Genomic DNA, 25,254 nt, shown 5'->3' with positions numbered 1-25,254 from the left:
AGAGTTAATTTACTCCCTAATAAAATTTTTGCTGAAAATTCACTAATGCTTTTGCAAAATAGTCTTTGCAACATAGAATACTGTGCCAAAGTAAAAAAAATTAACTTCTTGCTGACAGAACACGAAGAACTTCTGAAGCATTTGTGCATAAATGCTTAAGTAAGATTGTAAGTGCATAAGTTAGCACTTACATGCTTTTTGAATCATATACTAAATGTGATCTCTGTTTCTATTGCTTTCTTCTACAGGGTTGAAATCTTAAAAGATATTTTCCTTTTTTGTCTCTTCTGTTTTCTGATCATTATCATTCATTGTTACTATATTTGGTTATTAACAGACTTAAGCAACTGCTTGTTTCTCTCTCTATAAAATTCTATCCTTATGCCTTCTTCAGTTTTTATTCTGTCTGCAGTTTAAGTAAGATGGGTAGGAGGGGGAGAACCAGGGCAAGGAAAATTGAAATTATAGAAATTGTCACTTTGGCAAAATAAACTATTCCTAGAATTTTTAGTATTTCTTATAAAAAATGTAGGGAATGCCTTCTTCATCTTGAGCACAGAAGCCAAGTAATGTGGAATTGTGGTATCACCAATGGCTGGGATGTTTAAATTCAAAACTTCACAACAGATTCATCTGGTACAGGCTGCATCATCACTTATCCCAAGGAAATTACAGATCCTCTTGGACTGCATCCTTTCCATTCCCTGGTCAGTGAGGAAGATGAGTGGTGCAACGCTTGGAGATTGTCTCCTTTTGTGGCTGGGATATTTGCTCACCTTTGAGCAACTCAGAGGTGTCTTCTTTTGCCTATGCAAAGGAGCTGTGCAACCTATTTGCAAAATGGATTAATATTAAAAACTGCATTAAAGAGATTAAATGGCAGGGAAAGAAATAAAGCAAGAAAATTAAATCTTCTCCCTTGAAAGTGTACTCTTAGAAGGTTGAGAGGTGTTCTTTGTTGCTAAAGTAACATCTGTGAATTGTTTCAATGCTGAAGAACTTTTCAGCTGATTTTACAAGAGCTCCTGCTAGAGCCTGATGATGCTACTTCTGCTGCAATGCCACAGCAGTTTCATGGAGATGGTACAAATTGATTCATTATTTCTAAGAACGCTTCCTTGTCCTCTGGGGTTTCTCCGGGCATTGTGACCCATGATTGCTACCAGGAAACTGGATCCAATCCAAATATTTAAATCTAGATGTGACTTCAATCATCTACTGAGTTTTGTCTGTCCAATAATTAGTAACTACTTGTATGCTTGACTTTGTAGTCTACAGTTCTGTAACCACTCCTTTTTCTGGCTGCAGTATGATATTTGAGCTCTGAAAGGGGTTATTCCAATCCCAGAAGGGAATTAATCCCTTCCACAAGAGTTAGCCTCTTAAAATAATTATTGGGAAAAATGAAAGTGTAATCATTAGTCCAGTAATGGTTCTAGTGGAAGGAAACATAAATTAAGTCATATTTGATCTCTGAAACACTAAATTAGGCAAATTAGGGATCTGATTTTTCTTTAAAAGCCTTAATCTATTGTAGTACTAAAGGAGGGCGGTGCTGGATGTGAGAGGAAAATAACTATCAGTTGTGAAATATCTTTGGACTGTTTAGCAACATTACCATTCACAGCCACGGAATACATTACATTTTATTGTAAACTTTGTTCCTCAGAGAAGTATAAATCTTGAAAGTGTGTCAATACTTGGCAAAGTAAGCAGTCTCTGGAGGCAAAAAATGTTTAGGACCATCTATCAAGTATAAGAAGTTGATAGCAATTAAAATCAGAGCTGTTTATGTATAAACATAAATTGCAGAGGTAGCTGAAAACTGGCCAGTAAAAATCTTGGCTGGGTGGAAATTCCAATAGCAAAAGACTGCAAAAAGCAACATCTGAATTTCAAGAACTGGTTTTGTGGCATACATAATTTCTTTAGCAACAGTATTTTCTATGAAATTTTTTTACATTGAGGAAATTGTGTGTGTTTATTTACTTTCACATCCAGGTATTCCTTAAAAAACACCACAAACAACACCCACTGAACAATGGGTAATAAGAAGATAGCTTGCATAAAATATTACTTATATTAGATAAGCACAAAACCAGGTTATGTTTCAATGCTCAGTATTACCCCAAAGAGATACAGAGAAGGATGGGGAATGATTTATTGTTAATTACTATCATAATAATGATGATTTTCTAAAATTATTGTGTATTAAAAGGGACTTATTAGCTGTGTCTCTTTAATGTGTGGGGTTCTCAGGAAATAAACCATTTTGGGCAGTCAGCACAATTTTATTGCTTTTCACAACAGTTACAACACTTAGAATTTCAGTGGAATGAGAGCCCAGAGAAGGAGTACTGGGGACTTTTCCTCTCCTGAAGAGGAAAGGGACTGCCCTGTGAAACCCAGCCACTGGACACCCAGTCACTGGTTTGAAAGGAATGTGTTGGTCTTGTTCCAGGTTTCTGATCCAGTGGTCAGTCTTGGATTACTGTGTTTGGGTCAATCCTTGAGGAGATGCAATTAGAGCACCAATTAATGGAGTGCTGGAGGGGATGTGTAGGGCTGTAGGAGGACCCTGCCTCTTCTACCAAGGCTTCCATGACTGCAGCGGTGCTAAATAAAGTCAGAGAGGCTGTTTCCTCCCTTAAGACAGGGAGAGGTATGAAGAAGACACCAATTTCAAACATGACAGTCCTGAGGAAGCTTGAAGAGCAGGGGTGCTGTGCCCACAGTGGCCTCCCAGCCCATGCCATGGAAATGGGGAAACTTGCTGGCAGCAGGAACAGTGCCAGGCTGCTGGGTGGAAGGGAGAGACCATGGCTACAAAGAGTGGGATTGAATGCTGTTAAACAGAGCATAATGTACACTGTTTATTTGAAATTAATGAGGCTTGCATGTCTTCAAAATGCATTTTAATATTTAAATTGCTGCAGAAGTAAATTATTTAAAAAAAGTGTCCGTGAATTATCACCCTTGATCACCCAAGCTGCAGTACTAGAAAATGAGAAACAAAGAGTGCCTAGGTCAATGAGGTAAAGGAAAGGCTGTCCCCTTTTTATGTTGAATTTTTTACACTGTCTGATCACCTCTTTTCATTTCTGTTCAGCTGTGGGAAAGATGTCTTAGGAAGAAAGTCTTAAAATGGGGCCCAAATCAGGACCTAGTATGTAATGGAGAGATTTTGGTGTTCTAGCCACCAATATCCACCACTGAGGGAACAGAGCAAATCCATCCATATAAGTGAATTCATTCTGGCTTTTGTCAGAGAAGAAACAGCTATTTCAAGACCTTCCTCTCACCTTCCTTACTTTCAGAGAAAGATCAGTCCAGCAACTGTTTCTACATCTCCTCCCAAACAGAGCAAGAGAAGGGGGTTTTATTAAGTGCTCCCAGCTTTCTAGAGGAAAAGAGCGTCTGAGCTCCCTCCCAGGTTTTCAGGGCTCCTGCTCTATGCATACACTGTGAAGAAAACCAGAACAAGTGAGGTGGTGAGAGAGCATTTTATTGCAGAGAGCTACTAGACCTTGGATCTCTCCCCTCCTTTGTTGAAAGAATCCTTGGACAAGGGACTAGTCTTCTTTCTTCTGCTTGCAAAAGCAGGGCTACTGATGGGCTCCTCATTAACACAAGGAATAAAGAGAAGCCCCAGAAAATAACAAAAGTATTTTGGTATTTTTCTACTTAGGCTTTGTCTTACACCCTCTCCACCAAGAATTTGTGAGAATTTCACAGAACAAGACCTGGAGAAATCAATAGAGGAAACAGCATCTGAACCACAATGCAGGCATTTAATGTCTCCTTGTGCATTAAATTACCAATTAATGTTTCCTGTTGCCTTAGCCTGTTCTAATAAGGCTTGACTGTTGCTTATCAGCCCCTAATCTTCTAAATGATGAGCAAGAACTGCAGCTGGATTTACAAGAGCCTTTGGGGCACAATACCAAACTCCCAGAGTGACAAAGATCCATCCTTGGAATTATGCTTATTAGGGTTTCTCATTCATTATCATTTACTTCACACAGATATCCACTAATAAGATCAGATTGGCTTTATTATTTATTAAGCACTATTAAAATAGATCCACTGGACAATCAATTTCTGTGTGTAAATAATTCCTCAATAAATAAGCTTTTTTGTTGCATAAAAATGTCGTTTCAGATACCAATCCTTCTTTGAGTTAACTGACTTTGCCTACTATGTGAACATATTTTTCTTGAAAGACTGATATTTAGTTTAGAATGTTTTGGGGTAAGAAAAATTATTCCTGAGTAACTGAAAGTAATTTTTTTCAGGAATTACTGAAAGTAATTCCTGAGTAACTGAAAGTAACTCAAGAATGTTTTGGGGTAAGAAAAATTATTCCTGAGTAACTGAAAGTAATTTTTATGGGCTGTGTCCATGAGTTAGCTAATTAGAATAAAGATGTTGAGAAAGAGTGGTTGGTAATGAGTAACTAACCAGGATAAATGATTTTTAATAGATTTTTAATAGTCAATGGCAGTATCTTCAGAATGATAAACACTTGCCTGTTGTATTATAAAAAATAAATAAATCTATTTTGCTAAGAGAGACTTCTTATGAACTGTGAGGCCAGTTGGGGGGAGGAATAGATTCATTTAGATGAAACGCTATTAAATTGCCTGCATAGTGTCCTGTCAGACAACTATTGATCTCATCCCATGGGAGAAATCGATTTCTGTGCAGAGAGCTATGTGCTCTCTGCAGTGTCTTGCTCCAGTGCTATTGCTCTGGTAATCACACGCTGCTGCCTCTTTTGCTTTCTCTCTCTTTCCGTCTGTTTGTTGTGCAAAGATTGATTGAGAGACATGAAGGATTCAAATTGCAATATTTGTTGTTTTTTGACCTTTCCAATTATATTCTGTTAAATATGTAAATAGTTCATTGGTAGTTCTGTACAGAGGAATTAGCTGAAGCAGTCTGCGAGGAAGGCTTCCAGGGGGATGCTTGTACCTTTGTTCTCCTGCAGACCTATTAGAGCTGACTCAGTGAAGGGATTTTAAATGCAGCTGAGAATTCTCCCTGCTTTGGCAAAGCTGTCTAAGCTAGTTCTCAACACAAGATCTAAAGATGGCAAAATAATTCAAACTTTTACACAAGAATTACATAAAAGCTGAAAAGTGAAATGATAAGTGATTAAGCATCCTTGCTTTGGTTTCCTTCTTCTAGGCATAAGTACCCTTTGTCAGCTCACATTATTGTGAGTCATTTTTTAACAAGACAAAAATACCTGAGGTCAACTAATGACAACATTAAAGTTGAAACCCACTTTTAAATCTCCCCCCTTTGAATAAGAAACAAGGTCTTTAATTGCCCTGAAATGGTCACACATTGTTTCTCAGATAATACAGCTTCGGTTTGTCTGATGAGTTATGCATGTACTTGACTTTTTCTATTATTTCTTGTCATTCTTACACTGGTTTCATCCTTATGACTCATTTATCATCATCATCAGTGCTAAGCAGTTATTTGATTGTCACCTTGTGGGGATCAAGGCCACTGTTTTCTCTGGGACCATAACTTGTCATTTGCACATGGAGAAAAACTTCATAAGGGAAAAACCCAGACTAGACCTCCTGGCTTTGAATCATGCCAGTGCTAAGGGCATGGAGGGATCTATGATCCAAAAGTTCTGTTGGTAGATCACATATGTATTTTAGTAGTTCCAGGCTGCTGCATTGGACGAGGAAAGAAAGTGTAGGATGGATCCTTCTGGAAGATTTTCAAAATCTGATGGGACAAAGTCCTAAACAAAGAAGTCTGACATTAAGGTTAACCCTTCCTCAACAAAAGTTTAGATTAGAGAACTGCCCTCATTCTCCTGGCACCAAGGTCTCTTTGAAATTAAATCTTTTTATAATTTTATTAATTCAGTTCCTGGTTACATTTAAACATTTGCCCAAGATAGCTCCTTGTTAGGACAGCAGCTCTAGCCCATGAAATGAAGCCTTTGTTTTTCAATTGCTTGTTAATGCTTTGGGAAGCACAGCAAGTGAAGACAAATTTCTTCTCCTCTTCATTAGTCTCTCCTCCATGTTAGCATTTCACCACTCAATATATAATTCAGCTTTTTTTCAGTGTTGGAGGAGGCAAATGCTGACTTCTCGTGTGCATTTTGGAAGGTGCCCAGGCAGCAGGGAGAAATCCCTATCTGACAGCTTAAGGTGCATGGGAGCAAACAAATTTCCCAGCTGTGGAGAAATGCATCTGAGATGAGAATGCTCAAGCAGGGTGACAGGAATCATTGGAGAAGACCATTGACTGCAGCTCCCCAAATCCAGCACCTCCTAACTTCTGGCCTGAAGGTGTGACATTCTCTCCCTCCATCTTGGAGTGGAGAAAGGGAAGAAGAAGCTGTGCTGTGTGGTTTTGTTTGAAATACAGAGGGAGAGGGGTGGTAGAGCAGGGAGGATGAGGAGCCAGAAAGACAAAAGGAAGATGAAAGTGTGGGGTAGTAGCATGTGGGAATTTGCATACGGAATGCACAATGTTACGTGTATTTGGTGACACATCATTGTATGAGCATATATGAAGGAAAGGAGTCAGGTGTGAGGAACAGCAAAAAGTCCCAGCAGTGAGACCAGCATCAGAAAATGGGCTCTCTTCCGTACCTGTTCACACCTATCATAAGTTTGCAGGGGAAGTTTCAGTCTGATTGGGACAGAGCTGACGCCTTGCTGCAAGCAAACTGGGACTAGAAATTATTGTGAAAGGGACCTTAAAAGCTCTAGAGGTATACAAATGAGCTGTATACTGGACCTGGTTTTGTTTGCTTATGTTATTTAAGTAGAATTTTATTAAGTAGAATTTAATTTGATAGCCTATTAGAAGTACCTCTAGAAGGAGCTGCCCCTTACTGAGTGTTTCTGTTTCTCTCTCACAAGAAGGTGACTTTTGCACTGTAATTACCTTTTGTAAAATAAACATAGCAAGCTACTTGCAATTGAAGAGCCTAGTGTTGCTAAACCCAGGATTTTCCTAAGGTAACCTTACAGTCCAAGTACCTTAACTTCTATTGGCTTGTATTTGTCTGTGCTTCAGAAAATATTTAATCATGGAAAGAACTGCCCCTCATCTGTCCCCATTAATTTAATGCAAGAATCCATCATTTTAACAGAAACTTTATTTGTGCACATGGAAGGCTTTGCCTTTCGTAACAGGGAGATCATAGAAGGGGAGAAATTGTCAAAGCTGATGATGAAGGATGAACTGCTTGCAGAGTTGGGCTGATGTTTGGACTGAAGTTTTTCTTCTATTCAGTGTCTTCCTCCTTTTCCACCCATGGCTAAGGAGAAATGCAGAGAAATTGTGAGGACAATAAAAAGCAAAGTTGCAGTACAGGAAAATATGCAGACCATAAAAGCATTAACCTTCCCAGGCTATAAACCTTCCCAGGTCAGAAATCAAAGGTCTCTGTTACTATTTGAAAGACACTTTTTGAAATTAAGAACTTCAATCCTGTCTCCAAGGCTCTTCCTAACCCCACAGGATCCTACTAACACAATTATCATCCTTACTGATGCACTCAGGTACAGACGAGGCTCTCTCATAATATCGTTTGTTCTATCTGGTCTGGTTTGCATTAAACTGGCAGAGTGATGAGGGAGATTTCTGTTGTTCTCTGCTTTGAGCTGGTAAGTGCAGGCAGATTCCTGTGGTTTTGGCCCAATGAATTTCCTTCAAAGGAAAGAAAGCTAAGCTGTTCTGAAAGGCCCCAAGAAGTAGACTAATGATTCCTGTCTGTCTGATAACTCCATTCTCATGGTTCACTGTTTTTTCCCCACTATATCTGCTTTGCAGGTTCAAGTGTGGAGCCCTTGGTTTAATCCTAAACGTGGAATTGAAAAAGAACTACTGAACTGCCACTGTGGTGCTGATGAAAGCATAATCTAAAAGTCCATTGGGCTTTTTTTTTTCTGCCACTGTGATTCAGATTTCTGACTGCTGTCCACTTATACCTTTGCAAATTCGTGGCATAGTTATTTCCACTAATTCCCCAGTTTCATCTACCCACAAAGTTTAAAGATACAAATACTAGAAATATTGTTTCAAATACAAAGCAGCCACTCCTGTTACTTGCATCCCTTCATCTATTAATTGTACAGGAAATGAACCAAAGTATTGCTGACTGCTCAGAAGTCATTTGTTAATTCATCTTTATCGAGAGGACTCTCACTTACCGATGGACTGGACGGTGGAAGTTGTGCCACCCCTGGGAACTCCACCTCCATGGGCTGTGGCCTCCTTGGACATTGTGTCGGAGGCTCTGGATCCACCAGAGATCCCACTGCTGGTGTACCCTGATGAGTGGGTTGTGCCTCTGGCACCTAGAACAGTTACAAAGGAAATGTTACTGACAAAAAAGGAAGGAACCTTACAGGACAATTACAAACTACTGTGTTTTAAAACAATTCAAGGCTAGCAAATGTATCAAAAGACAAGGTGTCTGCTGATCACTTGATGTGTTCTGTCAGTCTGCTGCTTTTTAGCTGCCACCTTGGGGAAAGGATATTATCAGTGCTGTTGAGGAGCCCCCGGAACACAAAGAAAATCTATGGCTTTTGCACAGACTGTTTTTGATAAACCTGGATCTCCAAAATATTTTCAGCACAACTTGCCTCTGCTGAAATTGCACTTTTCTGTGAAGCTGCCTGACGACTGTGGAACAAACTTCTGTAGAAACTAGGAATTGTTGCACTTTCTGTTCCAGGTGATGAACATGCTCCTTTCACTTCACTTTCCCTCACATAAACCTGTAATAGATACCTGTAAAATTCAAGTACCACAAGTTGTGGTAGCCAGTGGCCAATTAATATGTATATCTTTGTCTCAGTCTAAATAAGCCCCAAGCAAAACATTCCTTTGCAAATTCCTCTTCTCCTGGAGAGAAGCAAAGCATTCCTGATGACAAATGCTAGTGATAATGCTAAAGCATTCCTGGAGGATGCTCAAATATTTTGGTGATGAGCTTGTTATAACATCTTCTGTAAAGTGACACTGAACAATACTCATGCCCCACTGCAGAATCAGCCGCTCCTTCGAGCATGTTTGTTCTGGGGGGAGGAAGGGTTACAGTCTGAATGAAAAGGTTAAGAAGATGTGTTTGGAGAGATTTCAGTGAGCACCTGCGGAAATGAAATCAGGCCCTTTTAGCTCTCAATCAGGCAAAGAATGTGTGGCAAGCTCTCCTGCTGCAGGGAGCCAAAGCTCACACCTGTCTTGGCAATGTTACAGAGCTAGCATTTTCCACATGGATAAAGCTCTTTTGGAGTATCTCCTGTCGGCATGGCTAAGGTTTCCTTGAGTCATGCAGACTTCTCTTCACCAAAATGGTGGTTTTCATAAAAGTTCACAGTTAACGCAGAGGTTGCAAGAATAAAACTAGGCATAGTTAAATGCTTATTTTGCTTCTGTTTCTTATAAAAATTCTCAGCACACAGAGAGATAGAAATCTTCAGTGTTTTAGTTTAGAACTGGCAGCTTCATGCTCTCTACAGGGCATCTCCACTGAAGAGTTTGCCACTGGTTATGAGTGTGCTGGACCACCCTGGTCTGTAACAGAAGGCAGCTTGTGCAGCTGACTAACTTATCACTACAGTGAGCAACTGGCATCACCTGCATATCAGGATTTCTGCTGCTAAGGCAGTGTGGTGCCTGAGAGCAGCTCTCCTCTCTGCTTTTCACTATCTCTGTCCCCCTCCTCTCCTGACTTTCTCTCATATTCTGCCCTTGGCTGCAAGTATTCCTTAAGCTCTTTCCTACCCAATATTCGAGAAACACTGTATTCAGCAACCTAAATTCAAATCATACAATGTGAAAATTTAAAAATGCCACACAGGAGTCACATGCAGTATGTCTCTGAATGACCCTTATGTCACCTATTCACTCAATGCCTAGAGTGCCTCACTCTATGAATAATACTGGCAATCTTACAAAAAAAAAAATCAAATTATTTCCTTTCAATCAAGCTTAACATACTTTTGGCTATTAAAAGTTGCTCTGAATCTGAACCCTGGCCAGCTTACCTGGTCAACCACCCATTTTATGGCTGGAGAAATCATATTCAGCTCCATCTTTCGGATTTCTACCTGCTGTTTATGGAAGTAGTAGACCAGTGGTAGACCCATATGGCAGAGATGCCTACCTATAATCAGCCTGCTCGCTGGCATACCTCTGACACATGGACATGTGTGTCTGAGACTCTGAGGGCAGAAGGAGTTTTGAAGTCTCTATCCAAGGTCAGAGAGCTAATACTGAGCTGCTGGGTAAAGCAGGATTGCATGGGGCACTGTTCTGTGGAGGCATGCCTGTTCAGAGGATGCCTACTGAATCAGGTCACACAGGCAGGTCTGGCAAGGAGAATACCTTGTGCACAAATCCCATGGGATCTGGGGTTAAAAAAGTGCCAGGCTGGTAAGAATCGCCTGGTCAGGGACTGCTCCCAGCCAGCAGCAGAACAGCAAACACCTGCAGGGTTAGCTCTGCAGGGTTCATGTGAAGGGCAGCTATGCCTTATTTTAGCACTTTGATAGGGGATGTCAAGGATGTGTATACATTCCCTTCATGAATTCGTCTCTTGGACTGCAACTAATTTCTCTGCTCTACAGAGTTTGCATAAGGTTTTAGGAGTTCTCCCTGTATGGATGTGTGTGAGTAAAGAGCAAGGGAAATCTGGTAATTTATATGAAATATAGCTACACAGATCATGTTCTTGCATAAGTGCATCATTGCTTGTTGCTACCATGACTCTTCATATTTTTGATGATTCCTGGCAGAATGGAGAGATAGCACAAACTTCAAATAAACACTGTCCAAAACCTCATGGATAATATGTGTAGTTCTTTCATGCATAGTATGTGCACCCACAGAAAACACCCTCAATAATGTCCTGCTCATAGCACACAGTTAAATAGAGGAATCTTCTTTCTTCAGTGCCATACAGAAATGTAGGAAGGAAGAGATTATTTGGCAAGCTTATTTTCAAGGAGAAACCGCTGTTTGATCCTATGCACTGAACCACAAAACCACACACAAAGTCACACACAGAATTGCTCATACCCATTTCCTGGAGAGTAGAAGTGGGACCTCCAGAAGGCACACCTCCCCCAGAGGCTCTGGCTTCTTGGGACATCATTGATGAGGCAAGGGATCCTCCTGTGATCCCAGAGGGAGTGAAGCCAGCGTTGCGGACGTTCTGGTCAGACATGCTGCTTTCTGCTGGTGAGATTTCCAGGGAAGCACTGAGAGGCTGCTCAGCCCATCTTTTTATACACTCTCCAGCTGACAGTGAGGAAACGAAACTGCTGCCATGATAAGGAAGAATAGAAACTGAAACTTATTCTCAGCCAGGAAACGAGACTGGACTTTATCAATAGGTCTTTTTGTTGCTGTTGCCAGGATGGAATTTAGGCAAACCAAGTAATTTTCTCTTTTGATACTAAAACAAATTACTGGTGCAGGAGTCCTTGCTTGGCAACTGATGCAGCTGAAAGCTTAACTCTTTTGCATTGCACCCTATTGCACTGAATTACATCTGTAGAAGGTACTGCACTGTTTTAAGAATTCCTACAACTCTGAGTAAAGACAAGAGACAAAAAGGCAGTAAAGTGGTGGCATGCAGAGACTTCAGGAGGGTTGGTTACCACACCCAGAGTTCAGCTGTGGTACAGCTACCCCTGAAAACACTGGTTCACACAGAACTGGAAATCAGAACCCAGCTAACAATGGACGGTTGGAATTAATTTCGACATGGAAGGAAACATGAGGGGACCTTGTGTGATATGAGCAGATTGACACAGATGCTTTGTTCTTCTGCATGCTAGTCCCTCTAAAGCAGAGCCTCTGCCTTTAATGAACAGGCCTTTGCAAATGGCACACACACCTTTATCACAGCCTTTCTTAGCCAGGAGTTTAAATAAGGCTCATTAAAAGTCCGTGGACCTCCCTTAGGTAAAGAAGAATATCTGATTAAGTCACACTACCACAGGAATGGTTCTCAAAGAGGGAATATACAAAATAAAACTATAGTGTTTTCACAATAGTGTGATATCTATATCTTGTACATGGTGGGTTATAAGACAAGGCTATGAAGTCTGTTCCTCTCCTTTTACATGTGCTATTTATCCGAGCAGTGGGATATCTGGCTCATGTACCCCTAAGCCGCAGTGATCTTTTAACTCTACTCTTTCATTCAACTTTTCTTTAATTTCCTTAATTAATAAAAGTTTCCTTAATTATAATGTCAGTTATTTTTGTTTTCTACTCTGCTTGCATTAGGTCTTCTGTAATTATGATAAAATATTAAAATAATATAACAATATAAAATTATTATAAAATATCTAAAGTTAAAGCTTAAATGCAGGTAAAAAATACACATAAGAAGAGGACAGTGAATGCTACAGGCCTTCTTCAAAGTCAGAAAAAAACCAAAAATGTCAGTTTCTTTGTACATATTGCTGCAGATCCCTCCTTCAAAAATAGTAAAAACTTTCAGTGTTTTGTTAATATAATTTATTTAATATTGCAAACACCCTACTAGGAAATGATGGTAAAGTCTGGTAAAGCCAAGGAAAATGAAGGCTTTACAAGCGCAGAGACTCTATATGAGGTGTCAATTTACCCAGTCCTAAACTACAAATCATGATGGACACACAAAAAGTTGTTTAACTAAAAATAATTAAAACTAGATATAATGAAAATTTTATTGTAAAAAAAGTGTCTCAAGTCAATTCAGACTGGCAGAGACATCAGAAAATAAGCAAGGAAAGAAGAAATTACTAGAAGCCTCATGAAAATAAGATGAAGAAACTCAGTGTAATAAGGAAAGGAAAGCCAGTGGAGGGATTCAAGGGAAGCCTCGGTCTTGCCCCTACAAACTTGCCCGATGATTTGGACTCTTGGTTCAATCTGCCTTATCATCTCTGGCTCTGCTGTGCTCACCTCCCTTGGTGGGACAGCACGTTGCTGTGCCCTGGCAACGTGTGACATTGACATCACAGCCTCCAATTCAGAAAGACACAGTGTCACTGCTGAAGTAGGATTGGGAACAAGAACACAGTCTTTGAGCCTGCAGCTTCCAGAGGTTCTCTCTCTCCATTGATTCTTCCAGAAAGGTGTGCTTCTCCTTTGACTGAGCAGCTTTGTGTGAACTTTTTCCTAAATGGTTCCCTACCTTTATTTTAATTATTTTTTGTGCTTTGTTTTACTGGCATTTATAGTTAGAAAGGGTAAATAACAAGATATTAGGCAAGTGTAGTTAATGTTCAGCTGTGTTTTCAAGGAGACTGGCATGGAAGCAGTTGTAAGTCTTTGTGGACTATTTGTCAAAACCCAAGCAGTGATACTTTAAGAGCTAAATGGATGCAACTTCTAGGTAAAGTATGGAAAGAAAAAAAAAAAAACAAACCAATTCATTTTTATCACACAGCTTGGCATTATAACAGTAAATTTTACCTGGGAGAATATCTGGGTAAGTTAGTTTCCCCATTCCAGAAACTAAAAAATTGTCGAGGAGGTGGGCAGTGTGAGCTGACGTGAAAAGCATCCAGTGGCACTTCTAAGCCTGAGAGACCAGAGAGTCAAAGCCATGAATACCAAGAGTATGACTGCCCCTTATTTTCTGTGTCACTACAATTTCAGTAGCCATAGGTGCTGGAGAACTTGAATACAGAGCTAACAGTTTAACTCTGAGTTTCAAGTACAAATAAAAACCATAGGTGCCAAAAATCTAGACTATGTGCTCTTTGAAAGGAATTGGAAAGCCAGAGGCTGAATTGGAAGTACTCTGAAAATTTGAGTGGTGGGCATTCTTCTCTTCTTAAATTAAAAAGGGGGAAAAAAGAAAAAAAAAAGGAAAAATAGGCTAAGCTTAAAACATCAAACAAACCAATGCAATCAAATGTGCAGGCAACTCTTCCACATTTTGCTTGGAAGCACCTTAATATCCTGTGTTTGTGGATATAAACTGATGTGTCTCTTTGGTATGTTTTCCTTGCAGTCCCCACTAGGGTGACACTTGGAAATATTTACCTCACAGTGAAGCTGGGCAGCTGATAGGAGGCATTAATCTCTGCGTTTGGTAGTCACCTTTTTTATTTCAATAACATGTTCATTGAAGTCACTTTTTCATAAACATTTTCCCATAAACCTCTGTTTCAAAAGAGATTATTCAAACAGCTTTTAAACAATTAATCTTTTGAAGGGTCTAATTGAAGGAAATAAACCTGTAGAGAATCTGACTGAACCAAAGATCTTCAGCATCCAAGATTATCTATCTGTCACCCTCTGACCTATTTCCTTTACACTACTTTTTAATTTTTGTAGCAATTATAGTGTATATGGATAATACCTATTAGCATATTTATGGTCATTGCTTCATATTTATTGTCTGCACAACTCATTAATCTTCATCTAGTGTGTGAGGCTGACAGCTCAATCTATTTTGCAATCTCTGGGCAACAGCCATATCCAAAAAGCTTTTGTTTCCCTGTAAATAAACTGTGTTCAGGACCAGAGGACAATGGTACATCATGCAGTGATTGACACAAGCCATGGCTGCTAATCAAAAGTAGATTTTATTACCAGCTGAGTCAAGTGCATTATGGGGGCATTGTTCTAGTGCTGTCAGGGCAAGAGCATACGTAGTCAGTCACCTTCTCAAGATGGGCTGATTGTTCTCCAAGATTAGACAGAGTTGCCTTATTATCCATCCCAGACAACAAGGCATCTCACCCAAACAGACGCCTTTACAGAAACTGCCTGTACATTGAATTGATTTGAATTGCTAATGCATAATCTGTCCAGCACAGATGTGCAATGAATATTTGGATGTTGTTTTGCATGTCAGTTGAGAAGACTGAATGATGAGGTGATGATCGTTCAGTGATGGGTACTGGACATTTGCCAACAATTGAGTTTGAGCACTTTCCCTGACAGTAATCAGATCGGCTTCCAAAACGTCTTTTCTTCAATTCACTGACAATTTATGTTAGAAGATAATGCAACTCTCTCACAGTTAACACAGTTGGCAGCAATTTGCATTTTTTTCGTATAATTAAATTTTTCATTTCACCCAAGAAGAAATACATGCAAGCTGCCTATAACTGATACAGATATTCCAAGACACTTCCAAAGTATCTCCACCAGAATAAGAGGCCATCTAGATAGGCCAAAAATAGCAAAACTCTTCACAATACAGGTAGCACTAGTTTCATTAGTTATAAAGGCACGTTTGCTATGAAAAAATTGGCAATCTTGCTATCAATTCTTATTAGGTAAGGTCTCCCAAAAAAACAGTTACTGAAATCACATTTAACATATGACCATCGCCATGTTTAGGGTAGGTCAACAAACACAATTATCTGATTTAAAAATTCCCAGTGTCTGTGAGGATTGACACAGTGTAAAATAATAACAGAAAAGAACCCCAAAAGACTGATATTATTATATCAAGGGGCTGATACGAGCTCATGCATTGACATCACATGATTCATGTGAACGTGAAAGAGGTCTTCATGTAGTCGTAATCATTGAATCATACAGAAATTTAGGCTGGAAGGAAGCTCTGGAGATCATCCAGTCCAGCCAGGGAATTATCCTGTTACTTGCTGAAACACACTTGGTTGAGTCCTAAGTATCTTCATGGATGGTGATTCCACTTCTTCTCTGTGGAACTTGGTCCATTATTTGACCACCCATATAGTGATATTTTTTCCCCTGTGTATCTAGTCAGAATTCTGCAAATTATGTCTGTTGTTGTCCTTTATCTATGCACCTCCAAGGAGATGCTTCACCTTCTTCACATCCCTCATTATTAAAACCCTACCATTAGGCTATAAGTAGCTAAAAAGTTGTTGCTAACTTACAAAATCAGAGGATTGTAGGAACATTTCTCTGATATCCAAGGAATTTTACCTTCTAACTTTATTTAGGTATGTGTCTAGTCAATCTCTAATTGTATAACCAATCACATTTGCTCAGAAATAAATACTAATGCTTCTCAAGAACTTCTAGAGCTCTTTTTAGAATATATATTACTAATTGCATGGTCTTCATCTGTCTTTCAAATGTAGAGATGAGTACTCGTACTCATGAGCGTGTAACATAGGGAGGAATCACTTCCTTTAACTTATCAGTCTTCTACTAGCAAAATTTACTACAGCCAGGAAAAGACTGGGAAGTGATTGACCCAGAAGTTTTATAGCCCACATCAAAAAGAAGTTTACAGGTAAGTTATATAATATTTTCTTATGTCATCCTTTTTAAGGATTAGGTTGTATGTGTTTCATTTGGATTTTATTATTTGCACCTGCCAAGAGCAAGATACCATCATCCCTGCATTACAGATGAAACAAATAACAAAGTTGTACTGGTGGCTTTCTTTTTGGGGGCAGAAAATTATAGTCTTGTAAGTTTTAATTCTGTGTGCTATGAAAAAGACAACTTAACACATTTAACATCTATATGCACTGCATATTCATATCAGCTAAAATTCTACAGAACTTCCAGCTGGAAATCCAGAAAAAAGCCTTTGAATGAGTAGCCTGGGAGCCTGGGAAGACTAAGTTGAGGCCTTAAATGGAGTTAGGTGGCAAAAATCTTATTAATGTCCATTTTGCACATCCAAATTCCAGCCTGTGCTCCTCAGAGCTCCCTCTGACTTGATCATACCTCACAGTGGCACCTCTGCTTTTGACCTTAATATTATGTTGGAGAGCACAGTCACTCTTGACATTGTACTTTATCCAGGACTCTACTCCATAGTCCAAACATATAAAATGAGACCCTACTCAAAGCAGACTCTGCAAAATAGGGAGTAGTCCTGCCTTGAATGCTCAAGCTGAGAGCCTTCACCCAGATCAGGACTCAGCCCTTCAAGAGCAGCACCACAGGAACCAGGAGCAGAAGCACCACTCAAACATGGAGTTATGTTCCATTTGTTCTCTGCTTTCAAGGAAGCCTTCATTATTACACTGGGCTTCCCACTGATTCTTTTATTTCCTATCATGACCTGCCACATGCCTTTGACAGACTGAAATGGATGCTTAGGCATCATTCTCAAGTCTCTAAGGACAATGGTACTTGAAAGATGTCCTGGAATAGCCAGCACTAATGTTCTGAGTGAAATAATAATTTTATTCCAACAACATTTCATATAAGCCATTATTCCTGCACTGCAGATGCTTTCCTTATGTTTAAATGTCTTACTTTACAAAACATGGAAAGTTACTTCAGCTAACAAATAAATGTCAGCAGCAGGGTCTTTGATTTTTTGAGCCTGAAAATGGAGGTAAAGATGAATTGTTCCTTTATACATTATTCTGCAAAACAAAATGCATACATTAGTGACAAAACTATGTTATCTGCCAAGTTAGAGTTCCATTTGACCTTGAGGTTGCAGTCTTCCAATGCACAGCTACTACAACAAAACCTCAGAGTACAGGAATACAGACTATTCTAGCCTCTGGGAAGGAAAAGAGTCTCAATCAGTTCATACAGTCTTCAAGACATATAGATTTGAGGGAAAAATTTTAAGTCTTCTAGGAAGACTTAAAATCTAAGAAGCAGGTTCATGAAGATAATAGATCAAGTATACAAGCTACTAATAAGTTATACCCCACTCTTGAAGGAATAGAAGATGATATGTTTTTCTGGAAGAAATTTGTTGAAAACAGAAATAAAATGTGAAGCAATAGAATTCATGGTCAAAGTCCTATTATTAACAACACCGAGCTCTCACTGCTATTCATATATAATAACAATTCGTGCCTTAATAAAACCTTTTCAAACTACACAATCTGCAAACATGAAGTAAGCCTATGTATGTATGGGCACCTTTTCTAGCTCACATGGATAAGAACAGTGTGTGCTCCAGGGAAAGTGCTGAGCAGTTCGGAATGGCTCAGGTTCCTTGGGGCAGCTGCTTCCTCAGCCAGAGAACCTGATCCAGCAGATCCTCGGGCAGGCCTGGTGGGTTCAGTCCACATAGAAGCTGCTGGCAGAAGAAGGAGGAGGAAGAAGAGTCTGTGGTGCCCACCATCTCTAGTCCAAGCCAGAGACATTAATTCTGTGCTGGCATTGGCTTATGTGACTTGCCGGATCTCTTCCTGATGTCCCAGACTTCAACTTCTGCTTCCAAGGAGCGCACTCCAACAATGTGTGTCTGTGGTCAGCATTGCAGGGTCCAAGGAACAGAAACAAAGTACTGTTTTCAGAAATTAAAAGGCAAGTCTTGTCAGAAGACAGAGCTTAAGAACAGAGAGTTTAAAATATATTGACTTCTCCTTGCCTGTAAGTTGAAGGGAATATTATTTTCCTGTTTCCAGGAGGTTTTTAGGCCATATAAAGTACGCTACTCAGGCATTATGTTAATAAGCACAGTATAAGCATTTAATATAGACAAAGAGGTTTCAAACACTAATACAAGTGAGTACCTATGTAAGCATAAGTGTTATAAATGCTTTTATGGTGCTTTGAAAAGCAATTAATGACAAAGTGGTCAATCTATTACATAGGTGAGGGCTCTGAAGACCAGATGGCCTGATTTACTTCTCAGTTCCAGCTGCAAGATGCATGGACAGGTTTCAGACCATGCTTAAAAGGACTGAGAAGCTTCCTTGGAAGACCAATGAGTGGCTGCTCCTCTTAGAGTCTTCTAGGCCTTAGCAGCCTGTTTCAATTAAGAGAAATCTCTTATTTTTCTGTTTATTGGAAAGTTTTTGCATATGGAGGATGTTTGGATTTGGCATTAATCTTCTGGTTTGAGACTGAAGGCTACAAATAAATGTAATACAGCATCTGAGATACTGTAAAGGGTAAAGCAGAATGAGTAAGGATGAAGTTCAGCAGGAAAAGCACACAGTGAAAGTCATCTCTGGGAAGATCACAGAGTGCATCCTCTTGGCAGGGCACCTAAGTATGTGAAGTAGAAGAACAACATGGATTTGCCAAAGGTATGTTGTCTGTGGCAACCTGACTGCTCCCTGTGTCAAAATGCCTGGTATCCCAAGTGCCATGGAAGCTTTTGTAACAGAAAGAAAATGAAATCTGTCAAAAACCATCCAGCTGTTTGTAAAGAAGCTTGCAACTGTAAACAAAAGAAAAAACTTCCTAATCTCTACAGTATTTAGCCTGTCCATGGATAAATGCCTTGAAGCAATAGTGTCTTCAGCAATTATGTAACTTTCCTCATAATAGAGAAGCCTGAATTCTTCTGAGCATCACCCATTTATGACAGCATGATGCAAGCCTTATTTAAAGGTTCATCAAATAGATCTAAATCCTTGTGGCTAGTTCTTAAATGGGAAAGAAAGTGCTTCCCTATTTATAATGCTAAAGCTTCTGGGCAAGACACACTGAAAGACTTAAATTAAATGTCAAATCATGAGCTACTAACAATAAATAATGAAGAGATTTCTGTTGCTTGTGGTGGCTGCAGATAAGACACTGGATAAACTATTTACTGCTGGTAAGTTGAACAGTCCTAGATGGATCATTCTGTCCTAGGTGGATTGTCTGTATTTTTGTTACTTGGATGAGTGAGCAGACTGGTGTGAGCCTGTGCTGCCCACATCTCAGGGCTTTTATGGTCCCAGGCCTTGTCTGTACTGTAAAGTAGCTGAAAGTGTGCCAGAATTTCAAGAGGAATTCTCCCTCATTTTTTCTCCTTATGCAATATGGACCCCCCTGGTGCACTCACTGCCCCTCCTTGTCTGCACTGTGTGTGATGATGAGAGGGACTCCAAGGATGACACCCTATACTGTGGTTCATCTCTATCATTCAGGTAGACATTATTCTGGAAAAAACAGGCCACAGGACTGGATTTGTTGAAAGAGGTCACAGTATCCTCCAGTGCAGTACGTGACTGTGAGGGGGAAAAAGCTGGAAATTCCCCTGTTTGCACTTTGACACCATGATCTTGTTATACCTACATCTGTCTCTTTCTTACTGTTATCTTTCCTTTGTGCCAAGGTCCACGCTTGTTGGTTTGTTGTGTTAAGACACTGGTGTGCCAGTAGAACATTGAGGTTGCTTCTTGGGCTCCAGAATCTGCACAGAACCCCCAATGCTGATGACAGACCACGGAGTAACTCTTTGTTCCCCACTGCAGTGTGATATTTAGGAAGGTGTCTCTATGGAAAAGCCAGGAAAGTTCAGGTTAAATATCAGCAGCCATTCTAAGTAAATGGGAGAATTGGATGTGCTTTCAGAGTGCCAGTGAAGCTGCTGAGAGGAGTTACTGCCATTGGAAAAAACAGAATAAATGTATAGCATTTGCTGGCTCTTCTTTGGTACAGAGGAATGGGACTTGAAATCTTATTTGTTCTGCAAGATTTTGACACTTGTCAGTTCCTGCCATGGTTATGTCACAACTCATGTGAAAGTGAGTTTCATCAGCTTAAATGAGATGTCGTCTGAAAGTCTATGGATAACTTTCTGGCTGTAGGCCCACCCCCATCCATTTCTCCTGCTCTTTTCCTCTGTAGGGGTTGAAATATTCTTTGCAATTAGCAAAGGGAGTCTATTAAGGAAGGAAGACAAACAACATTTCAAAGTTGAAAAATCAGTTTTATTCTTGTCCCTGTCCACCAATACCAGCACCAAGCACAGTAAAATGGACAATTTGAGTATTCTGGGGAGGTGAGAGTTTAAAATGTGAGCTTAGTTACTTTGCTCACCTTGTAAAGGCCTGGAGTAAGCGTGGTGTAGCCTGTCATTTTACGTGAACATTGGGAATCAATTGCTTGGACCTTTTATGCATCAATGTTTAACAGCACAGTTCTAAGAGGAATTTTGAGACCAGAATCACTGTGGTGGAGCAAAGATGTAGAGTCCTATGGAAAGGAAAAACATGAAACCTACTGTTGGAATTGATCAGACTTAAATCCTGCCTTAGCTTTGTCCATTTAATGCTCTTAAGGGTTTTTTTTAAACTCACTGAAACTAAAACCTTTGTTATTTGTTTTAATCAACTTTCTATTGCCATTGTAAATGACCTTGGTCTTTGCCTGAGTGAGAGAATCTGATATAAAAGGGTTCATAAAGGAGAAAGGCGAAAACTAGATGAATCCTGCAGGCAAGAGAGAGGAGACTTGAATTAAGCCGTAAAAGGAGTTGATCTTTCTGCCTGTTTATAATCTGCTTATTATCCAGAGAAGTTTCCATCCAAGCAGCTGTAATATTGCAGTGACTGAATACTGGCATGTGAGCACCAGGGACCTTTTTTTCCAAATTCATATCATGGTCATTGGAAGAGGTCTCACAGAACACAGTGTATTGCAGATTTAATCTTTCTTTCATTCTTCTGTAGGGCTTTCACACCCTCATAAGAGAAGAGCATCTCAGTGCCACGTACAATTACATAAAGCATTAATCACAACAGGCAACAACTTCTGCTCCTTTCTTCTTGCACATACTGACCACGAAGGTCATTCTAGGAAGAAACAGAGATGAGATTCCTGAGTATTTCGTAACAGGAAGGGGTCTCTTGTATCACCATTAACAATCCAGAGGTAAAGGGATTGAGGAAACGAAACCCAGTAAAAGCAAACTTGCACTCCCTGTCCCCTTGTCCAAAGTACTGCACAAGGGGACAGGGAGTGGAAGACACAGCAAACACAAGGTATCGATGCCAATATAGCCTTTGTGGACCTAAGGTGTGGCTGCTTTCAGCACAGTAACAGCTTGGGTTTAGAGTAGTTTTCCTCTCTTCTGAACTTTTCTGCAAACCCAAAGCAATTGCAAAATTTTAAGTGCCCCTTTTCACTGCAGAGAATATTTAAAATTTAATTCTGATATCTACTTCAGCCTCTAGAAATGTCTCACTAACAACCCCATAACCTCCAAGATCTAGGAACTGACTTCCCTTTAAGAATACATAGGCAGAAGGCAGCCTTACTGTGAGCAATTTTATCCCTATGGAGGACAGCCTGGACTGGACCTCTCTCATTCAAAAGGTCAGCTCTCCACAGTGGGTTCATGTGTACACAAAGTACTTTGAGATTTGAGCATCCCAGATTATTTATGAAATGTAGCAGGAATGCAATATGGAGAATTTTACCCTCTCACCTATCATGAACTTCCGTATAGTTTTAGTGATTAAAAATTAATAGATTAAGATGTTATTCACAGTAAATCACAAATTGGTTTCTTAAGTTAAAACTGCCAGTTTCTTGTATTGAATTCCCACTAATGTGTTAGAGGAATAATTCTATGCAGAAAACTAGATGCTGCTGGAATAGGTGACAAAGCATCCTCTCCTTTAAGTATTGTTAAATCAGACACCAGTACTGGATGAATGGAATATCCCTTCTTGGCAGAATTTTTTTTGTATATTGCTTTTTATGTCAGAGCGTACATTTTTCCTCAGACAGGAACTGTTTCAGGAAGAGAGTTGTCTATTTTAATGTCCTTCAAGCACTCTATGGGATCTATGGGTGGTTTTTTGATTAGTTTTTCCATGGTTTGGGATTTTGCCAAAAAACAGAAGAGGTCCAAATATGGATCAAGAATCAGATTAGATTTATGTTCTGTTTTCAGCAGGATCTGTCTGAAGGCAAATGCTTATGTCTAGTATTATTTGTGTGCTAATATAGTTTCCAGCTCCTAATCACAAGTATTGATGGACTTTCTAAGCAGTTACTGTATTTGGACCATCACTTTTGTTATTTGCACGTTACAATCCACACTGAGTTGTGCTGTTGTATATGCATTTTTTTTTTATTAAACAAACAAAACCCACAGCTCCAGAGCCAGTGCATTCACCCAGCTGATAGTCATTTTCCCGGAGCAAAGGCTACTTTCTGGTTTCGTTTCTGCTAAGTTCACAGCTGGGCAACCGTCTGATTTGTAATGCACACATCTCCAGGTCTGCCCTGCTCACCTTGCCTGGACACTGTGGCATGCCCACTTCATGGCATACGGCTCCTGGCTCCCTGTTCCTTAGTGATCAAATGGTCCTTCCTGCTCCCTGGGCGCTCTATGCTGACTGAATCCAGACACATGGGAGAGGTAAGAGAAAGGTTTGATAGGAGAGAAACTGAGACACCTGGGAATGGAGGTTGCCCTGGATTTCTCCCTGACCTATTTGATTGGTGTTTCCTTTATCAGTACCAACATGGTTTCATTCTCCCTGACCACTGCTGAGCCCTGACTTCTTTCAGTGGGGGCACTTCATGTTCTGCACTGGTCTTGTAGGAGCTCTGCTTGGACCTCTTTCAGCTTGGTGGGGCATCAAATGCCCTGCCAGACTTGTCAGTAGGTCCCATCAACATGTCCTTTGTCATGTTAGGCTTCTTGACTTTCAGTTTGTTAAGAAAACAGGGGTTAAAAGGAGGGTGAAGGACGTAAATTCTCTGTCTCTTGCCAGATGCTAAAAGAGGGGTGCCAGTGGGAGACAGGTTCCAGCTAGGTTTCATGCATCCACTGTTCTCCGTCCTCTTGTCCTGTGTTCCTACAGGAGGTGGTGGTCAGGATCTCTTCCTGCAGTCAATCATTATGAGGTTTGTACTACACACAGCACCTTTTTCAGCTGTAGGTTTGTTTTCAGGGCTGATCCTAGGCCAGGTTTTAAAAGAGTAAATCAGACAAGATTTTTGTCCTTCACAAAGCTGCCTATACAGCGCAGGAGTTCTGTGCATAATTGTGAGGGGAAATGTTCATTAAGTCAAGACATGTGTGTGTGCCTGTAAAGCATGTTGTTTGAAGACCAATTTCCCCAAGACTGATTATCTTACATATGGGTTTTTAGACTTAGCAACTTTTGCTCCCCTTCTCCATGTCAAACCACTCCAAATGATTTCTATTTTCATTTTGTCAGTCATTACACTTTTTCTCTCTTTCAGTGCACAGAAATTGGAGTCATAAAAATACTATAGTGTTAATAGATCTGTCTCAGAGTTCATGAGGTAAAACTTGTTGGTCTTCTCATATGACTAACAGGGCAAAAATCTGGAACCACCCCAATTAATCTCGGGCATAGAATAATGGGCACTAAAGTACTGCACACCCATAAATCAAGAGACCAACCCCTAATTTATTTCTTTTTGGGACATACATTCTAGTTCCACCATAAAAGCAGATAAGGATAACTATAATTAAAATGCCTTTCCTTCTCTACTGTTTGTGTTAACATTCATGTTATTGAATATACCCCTTCCTTAATACTATATTTTTTCAGTATTCTGCTGTTATTGTTTCATTAAAAATACCCCTGTGATACTAACTGTATAATAAATTACAATTCAAAATAACATATCAGCCATTTCATCCATGAGAGAGAATAAAGCCATAATAAAAAATAATAAAGTTTACCAATATGATAATGTAGCATGAGGTTTTTATAGACTCCATGCAAATGTTAAAATCTATAAATTTTTTATATTGTGTAAAATGGTAAAAAAATAGCAATGAGGGGGGAGGGGAAAGGAAAAAAAGCAGTGTCAGGTTTGCTTAATCACAAAATTTTCAGATTTCGTTTTAGAATCTGAAAAGAGTGCATAAAATAGGCATATTAAATTTTTTTTTGTGGCCTATCTGATTGACTAGATTAAAGGTAATTGAAGAAGGACAACTCTGTCTTTGCACACTCCAACCACCAGTATTGGTAAGTGAAAAAACTCTAAAGCCTAATCGCCTCTCACCTTGCCTCTCTTTGCTTACACCTAATACCCTGCACATACTCCACCCTTATTTTTCTAATTATGCTTTAAACAACTTCTTTATTTGGCTTCTTTTTATTGATTTGCGGTGTAAGACAAGGTAGCAGGGTATGCAAATTCAGGAAGAGGAGGAGAGGAGAGGAGCGGAGAGGAGAGGAGTGGAGAGGAGAGGAGAGGAGATCCTCCTTGCTGCCATTTTCTTTTTGTTGCATCATCCTTCACACCACACTGGTGGGATATGAATTTAAAACTTTCATTTTCTTGTAGACTAATTATAACTTATTTAATAATACTAGTCCAATATTTAATATTTCTTCTGACAGCAGATTGCAAAGGCATTTGCAATTTGATTTAAAGAAAACTGTCATAAATAATTTATTTATTTAAATGAAGGAGAAGAGAGGGAAAAGTATGGACTTCTGAAACAGAAACAGTACCTGTTTTGTACCTTCAAAACAGGTACAAAAATTACTGTTTAAAACAGTTTATTTTTGGAAACTCAGCACTGGTCAGCCTTGTTTTCTCATATCGTGTTGGTCTACAGACAGCACAACAAAATGTACTTGATATATCCTA

The 25,254-nt window shown here is 39.6% G+C and overlaps 1 protein-coding gene across 1 annotated transcript; it reads right to left on the bottom strand.

Moving 5' to 3' along the window:
• Positions 1 to 6,814: 6,814 nt before the first annotated feature.
• LOC121337780 (interferon alpha-inducible protein 27-like protein 2B) lies at positions 6,815 to 11,352 on the bottom strand. The gene is made up of 3 exons (XM_041408107.1): positions 11,080 to 11,352; positions 8,202 to 8,348; positions 6,815 to 7,306 (listed from the first exon to the last, which is right to left on the bottom strand). The coding sequence occupies exons 1-3, from the start codon at positions 11,225 to 11,227 to the stop codon at positions 7,278 to 7,280; spliced, it is 324 nt and encodes a 107-aa protein (XP_041264041.1). The 5' UTR covers positions 11,228 to 11,352; the 3' UTR covers positions 6,815 to 7,277.
• Between the last annotated feature and the right edge of the window lie 13,902 nt (positions 11,353 to 25,254).

Source organism: Onychostruthus taczanowskii, unplaced genomic scaffold (genome assembly GCF_017590055.1).
Source record: "Onychostruthus taczanowskii isolate IOZ18803 unplaced genomic scaffold, ASM1759005v1 scaffold29, whole genome shotgun sequence".
NCBI classification, from domain to species: Eukaryota; Metazoa; Chordata; class Aves; order Passeriformes; family Passeridae; genus Onychostruthus; species Onychostruthus taczanowskii.
Note: the sequence above shows the minus strand (reverse complement) of the source record. Positions and strands in the feature narration are given on the sequence as shown.